This window comes from Bos indicus x Bos taurus, chromosome 29, assembly GCF_003369695.1.
Source record: "Bos indicus x Bos taurus breed Angus x Brahman F1 hybrid chromosome 29, Bos_hybrid_MaternalHap_v2.0, whole genome shotgun sequence".
Classification (NCBI taxonomy): Eukaryota; Metazoa; Chordata; class Mammalia; order Artiodactyla; family Bovidae; genus Bos; species Bos indicus x Bos taurus.
In genome coordinates, this window is record NC_040104.1 from 9,403,513 (window position 1) to 9,410,400 (window position 6,888).

Below are 6,888 nucleotides of genomic sequence, written 5' to 3' on the forward strand. Positions count from 1 at the left end.
TGATGCTGAAGCGGAAGCTCCAATACTTTGGCCACCTGATGTGAAGAACTGATTCATTGGAAAAGACCCTGATGCTGGGAAAGATTGAAGGCAGGAGGAGAAGGGGATGCAGAAGATGAGATGGTTGGATGCCATCACTAACTCAATGGACATGAGTTTGAGCAAGCTCTGGGAGTTGGCAATGGACAGGTAAGCCTGGCATGCTGCAGTCCATGGGGTTGCAAACAGCTGGACACAACTGAGTAACTGAAGTGATAAAGTGGAAAGTGGGATTTATCCCTGGGATGCAAGAATAGTTCAACATACACAATCATTAATGTGATACATCACGTTAACAGAAAGAAGGATAAAAATAGTATGACCAATTCAATAGATACAGATAATGTAGTTCATATTGTATGCATATGTCAAAACATCATGTTGTATACTTTAAATATATATAGTTGTATCTGTCAATTATAACTCAATAAGAATATTGATCTCTGCATTTTCTCATGACATTTTCACAGATGCCTGGGTTACAGGTTTGTTGAAAGTGAATACTCTGATTCTGAACTGTTTTCTAATTTACATTTATTATGATATATTCCAATTTCATAGGGGCTTCCCTAAAGCTCAGTTGGTAAAGAATCCGCCTACAATGCAGGAGACCCCAGTTTGATTCCTGGGTCTGCAAGATCCTCTGGAGAAGGGATAGGCTTCAGTATTCTTGGGCTCCCCTTGTGGCTCAGCTGGTAAAGAATCTGCCTGCAATGTGGGAGACCTGGGTTAGACCCCTGGGTTGGGAAGATCCTCTGGAGAAGGGAAATGCTACCCACTCCAGTATTCTGGCCTGGAGAATTCCATGGGCTCTATAGTCTATGGGGTCACAAGAGTCAGACACGACTGAGCTTCACTAATTCCAATTTCATAGTTTTTAGCTGAGCAAAAGTTACCATTATGCAGATGGATGATAAGACTCTCCTCAGTTCTCCAATATGTCTGTGGGAGACATACTTCAGTGGTGGCAATGATTGTCTACTTCAGAAGTATTGTCACAGGACTTAAAGATGTTGAAATAGCAGTTACTGGATTAATTGTATGGTTGTCAAATTTATCTTTAGAGAACTGCTTTTGCAAAAATTAAAATCAAAATTATGGCATACTTTTTCAATAGACCACCAATGACACATTGCTGTGTGCCCCTATGTTTAGTTTAATAGGATTTATACCCATCACACATGGGCAGCTATGATGTGATGACCATTCTCTGAGCATCCATAACCATTCAGCTAACAGAGCTTAGGAACAAATCAATACAATACTCATGGCAAAGGCTAAAAACACATTTAGCCATATGATGTCTGCAAAGAAGTGGAATCCCATGTCATTGAACATCTTCTTTCTGTTCCCATAGATAGCTGTTAATTTCCAAATTAATATGTTATGGCATTCCCTCTCTAAATTCTGTCCAGAAATGCTTCCAGGTCTGATGGAGATGTTGCTTCTGTATCTTGTATGCAGAACTTAGTGTTGACAAAATGGCACTTATCACACTGGTTAATTCTCTCCATTTGTGTATCTATATCCCTGGGGTGATTACATAAGTCCCACAATATTGTGATTGTAATTCATTTCAGTTCAGTTCAGTCGCTCAACTGTGTCCGACTCTTTGCAACCCTGTGGACCACAGCATGCCAGTCTCCCTGTCCATCACCAACTCCCAGAGATTACCCAAATTCATGTTCATTGACTCAGTGATGCCATCCAACTATCTCATCCTCTGTCATCCCCTTCTCCTCACGCCTTCAATCTTTCCCAGCATCAGGGTCTTTTCAAATGAGTCAGCTCTTTGCATCAGGTGGCCAAAGTATTCCAGTTTCAGCTTCAACATCAGTCCTTCCAATGAATGCCCAAGACTGATCTCCTTTAGGATGGACTGGTTGGATCTCCTTGCAGTCCAAGGGACTCTCAAGAGTCTTCTCCAACACCACAGTTCAAAAGCATCAATTCTTTGGCATTCAGCTTTCTTCACAGTCCAACTCTCACATCCATACATGACCACTGGAAAAACCATAGCCTTGACTGGACATACCTTATCTAGGTTGGTCATAACTTTCCTTCCAAGGAGTAAGTGTCTTTTAATTTCATGGCTGCAATCACTATCTACAGTGATTTTGGAGCCCCCCAAAATAAAGGCAGCCACTGTTTCCACTGTTTCCCCATCTATTTGCCATGAAGTGATGGGACTGGATGCCATGATCTTAGTTTTCTGAATGTTGAGCTTTAAGCCCATTTTTTCACTCTCCTCTTTCACTTTCATTAAGAGGCTCTTTAGTTCTTCTTCACTTTCCACCATAAGAGTGGTGTCATCTACATATCTGAGGTTACTGATATTTCTCCCGGCAATCTTGATTCCAGCTTGTTCTTCCTCCAGCCCAGCGTTTCTCTTGATGTACTCTGCATATAAGTTAAATAAGCAGGGTGACAATATACAGCCTTGACATACTCCTTTTCCTATTTGGAACCAGTCTATTGTTCCATGTCCAGTTATAACTGTTGCTTCCTGACCTGCATACAGGTTTCTCAAGAGGCAGGTCAGGTGGTCTGGTATTCCCATCTCTTTCAGAATTTTCCATAGTTTATTGTGATCCACACAGTCAAAGGCTTTGGCATAGTCAATAAAGCAGAAATAGATGTTTTTCTGGAACTCTCTTGCTTTTTTGATGATCCAGCAGATGTTGGCAATTTGGTCTCTGGTTCCTCTGCCTTTTCTAAATCCAGCTTGAACATGTGGAAGTTCACAGTTCATGTATTGCTGAAGCCTGGCTTCAGCAGGAGGATTTTGAGCATTACTTTACTAGCGTGTGAGATGAGTGCAATTGTGCGGTAATTTGAGCATTCTTTGGCATTGCCTTTCTTTGGGATTGGAATGAAAACTGACCTTTTCCAGTCCTGTGGCCACTGCTGTTTTCCAAATTTGCTGGCATATTGAGTGCAGCACTTTCACAGCATCATCTTTTAGGGTTTGAAATAGCTCAACTGGAATTCCATCACCTCCACTAGCTTTGTTTGTAGTGATACTTCCTAAGGCCCACTTGACTTCACATTCCATGATGTCTTGCTCTAGGTGAGTGATCACACTATCGTGGCTATCTGGGTCATGAAGATTTTTTTTGTATAGTTCTTCTGTGTATTCTTGCCACCCCTTCTTAATATCTTCTGCTTCTGTTAGGTCCATATCATTTCTGTTCTTTTATTGAGCCTATCTTTGCATGAAATGTTCACTTGGTATCTCTAATTGTCTTGAAGAGATCTCTAGTCTTTCCCATTCTGTTGTTTCCCTCTATTTCTTTGCATTGATCACTGTTCCTCAGCTTTCTTATCTCTCCTAGCTATTTTTTTTTTAGAATTCTGCATTCAAATGGGTATATCTTTCCTTTTCTCCTTTGCTTTTCGCTTCTCTTCTTTTCACAGCTATTTGTAAGGCCTCCTCAGACAGCCATTTCACTTTTTTGCTTTTCTTTTTCTTGGGGATGGTCTTGATCCCTGTCTCCTGTAGAAGGTCACAAACCTCCATCCATAGTTCATCAGGCACTCTGTCCATCAGATCTAGTCCCTTAAATCTATTTCTCACTTCCACTGTATAATCAAAAGGGATTTGACTTAGGTCATACCTGAATGTCTAGTGGTTTTCCCGACTTTCTTCAATTTGGCAATAAGTACGTCATGATCTGAGCCACAGTCAGCTCCCAGTCTTGTTTTTGCTGACTGTGTAGAGCTTCTCCATCTTTGACTGCAAAAAATATAATCAATGTGACTTCGACGTTAGCCATCTGGTGATGTCCATGTGTAGAGTCTTCTCTTGTGTTGTTGAAAGAGGGTGTTTGCTATGACCAGTGCGTTCTCTTGGCAGAACTCTATTAGCCTTTGCCCTGCTTCATAATGTACTCCAAGGCCAAATTTGCCTGTTACTCCAGGTGTTTCTTGACTTCCTACTTTTGCATTCCTGTCCCCTGTAATGAAAAGGACATCTTTTTTGGATGTTAGTTCTAAAAGGTCTTGTAGGTCTTCATAGAACTGTTCAACTTCAGCATCTTCAGCATCACTGGCCAGGGCATAGACTTGGATTACTGTGATATTGAATGGTTTGCCTTGGAAAAAAACAGAGATCATTCTGTCATTTTTGAGATTGCATCCAAGTACTGCATTTTGGACTCTTTTGTTGACCATGATGGCTACTCCATTTCTTCTAAGGGATTCTTGCCCACAGTAGCAGATATAATGGTCATGTGAGTTAAATTCACCCATTCCAGTCCATTTTAGTTCGCTGATTCCTAAAATGTCAATGTTTACTCTTGCCATCTCCTGTTTGACCACTTCCAATTTGCCTTGATTCATGGACCTAACATTCCAGGTTCCTATGCAATATTGCTGTTTATAGCATTGGACCTTGCTTCTATCACCAGTTACATCCACAACTGGGTGTTGTTTTTGCTTTAGCTCCATCTCTTCATTCTTTCTCCAGTTAGTTCTCCACTGATCTCCAGTAGCATATTGGGCACCTACTGACCTGGGGAGTTCATCTTTCAGTGTCCTATATTTTTGCCTTTTCATATTGTTCATGGGGTTCTCAAGGCAAGAATACTGAAGTATTTGTAATACTGAAGTAATTGTAACAAGTATTCTTTTTTTGTTGTAATTTTCTGAGTATTTAACTATATGGACACAATGATTATTCAAAGTTAAATAAAACACTTCTCAATTGTTATGATTGATGCTTCATAAAACTAAGTTGAAATATATATATTTCTTAATGAAAGAATAATTCATAAGCTGAAAGTACTTGAGAATAAAGAAAGCTATGATTGAGAGATACTCACCTGTCTGATAAATAACCATATATGATGCCTCCCACCAGAATTCCACTCATGACTAGGAATTTAGCCACTGAGATCAGTGACTCAGATTTACATACCAGGTCCCACTGAAAGAGAAGGACACCATCACTGCAGAGCTTCACAGCAGCTTAAAATCTCATTACTATATGTAAAATAGCTAGTGGGAAGCAGCTATATAACACCAGGAGCTCAAACCAGTGCTCTGTAACAACTTAAAGGGGTAGGATGTGGGGGTGGGAGGGAAGTTCAAGAGGGAGTGGCATATGTATACTTAGGGTTTATTCTATTGTTGTATGGCAGAAACCAACACAACTTTGTAAAGCAATTATCCTCTGATAAAAAATAAACTTAAACAATCTCTCAGTGGAAATCTGGTCAAAACTTCTTAACATAACTTGCAAAGTTCAATATTTTGGGCCTTTTCACCCTCTTCAGCTTCTTTTTTCTGCATTAGTTCAGGTCTCATTTAAACAAAGCTTCCTTAGGGAAGTGTACTCTAAATCTGTTGGTTTTAGTAATCTCCAGCTTACATCAGACTAAGTAGTTCTCAGTCTTGGCCACAGAGAGAACTCATTTGAGGAGATATAAAATTTTACTGATTAGAACTTTATAGTAGATGTAGTATGACTGCTCCAGAATATAATCTTGGAATGGAGTTTTTCATCAGTCAGTAAATATTTGTAATATACAATCAAATGATGAGCATTACTGACCTGGTATAACATTTTAAACACATTACATAAATTACTTGTTTAGACTTTGGTCATCCCAAGAATAAAAGTACTATAATAGAAGGGTTCATTTCTATTTTGGAGTTTGTTAGACGGTGGAGCCTGGTGGTCTGCTGTCTATGGGGTCACACAGAGTCAGACACGACTGAAGCGACTTAGCAGCAGCAGCAGCAGCAGACTCATTAAATATGTAGGTGCCTGGCATTTAATAGAGAGGCAATTAATATTTCCTGAAAGGATGAAAAATGAACACCTACCTAGTGACTAAAGGCTAGAAGCATGTTCATTATTCTGTTACCCCTAATCACCCAGATCATGTACTCACAAGAGGTAAATGGGGCCTCTTACCTCAGTTACGATGGTGGAGGAGAAGGAACTTCGATCATACATCCAGCCGTCCACACAGGGCTCTGTGTCCAGGTCAGTCATGTTGGGGAAGGTCCCATTCAGGTAAAGGAACTGCCACTGGGGGTGGCTGAAGCGACGACACTTCTCTGGCCTCAGGTTTGAGTCCAGTGGAATGGAGATTCTCAGGACGGCATCTTGACTGAGGGTCCCAGTGTCATTAGCCAAGTCAGTGTCATTGTCCAAGATGTGGACCCAGCAGCGATGATCAGGGATGGCTGCAGTGAAGTTCTCCAGTAGGATGTGAGGGTACACTATGAGGCTAGAGATACAAAAGAAAACCATCTGAAGGATCTGGAATCTCCCCAGGCCTCCAACTTGATCCAGAAGGTCCTGAAAGGCCATCAAGGCTGAGCAGGTGGTCCTCAAAAGGAGGCAAAATGACTATCTAGAAAAGCTCAAGGGAAAAAATATTTCCAGCTGCAATGTCACACTAAGTGTGTGTTGATCCTGGCCACACTTTCTCCTCAACTGGCTCTTCCATCAGGATAGTGGAAGCTGTTTCTCTCTGTTGTTTTAAGGTCAGGGAAGTAATTAGCGATTTATTAGAGATCAATAATTGCTGAGTAACTCTAGCTGTTGATGATCACATCTGTTACATGTTTACTTTGTAAAAATTCTTCCAGCAAGATCCAAAGTAGCACTGAACTTTGACTTGTAGATTCTCTAGTAAATAAACTAAAACAACCTTCTATATTGCATGCACAGTCCTTTTTCAAAGTGTAATATGTGAGACTCAAATGTTAAGTGCTTTATGACTTTTTGTGTGTGAAAAGAAGTGAAAGTAGATTTTTGCTCAGTTATACTGAATCTTTATTAAAAGAGTTAATGAAAATAATCCTGCGTTAAATTAAAACAAGTAAAATATGATG

The 6,888-nt window shown here is 40.3% G+C and overlaps 1 protein-coding gene across 1 annotated transcript in view; it reads right to left on the reverse strand.

The window, feature by feature from the left end:
- The window catches only part of LOC113886323 (solute carrier family 22 member 9-like), a 30,385-nt gene extending 23,782 nt beyond the window's left edge, over positions 1-6,603 (reverse strand). The window contains exons 1-2 of the mRNA XM_027532432.1: positions 5,960-6,603; positions 4,863-4,966 (exon numbers count right to left, since the gene is read on the reverse strand). Of these exons, the coding sequence (XP_027388233.1) occupies positions 4,863-4,966; positions 5,960-6,361 (506 nt within the window). The 5' untranslated portion in view covers positions 6,362-6,603. The remainder of the gene's footprint in view (positions 1-4,862; positions 4,967-5,959) is intronic.
- Positions 6,604-6,888: the final 285 nt, after the last annotated feature.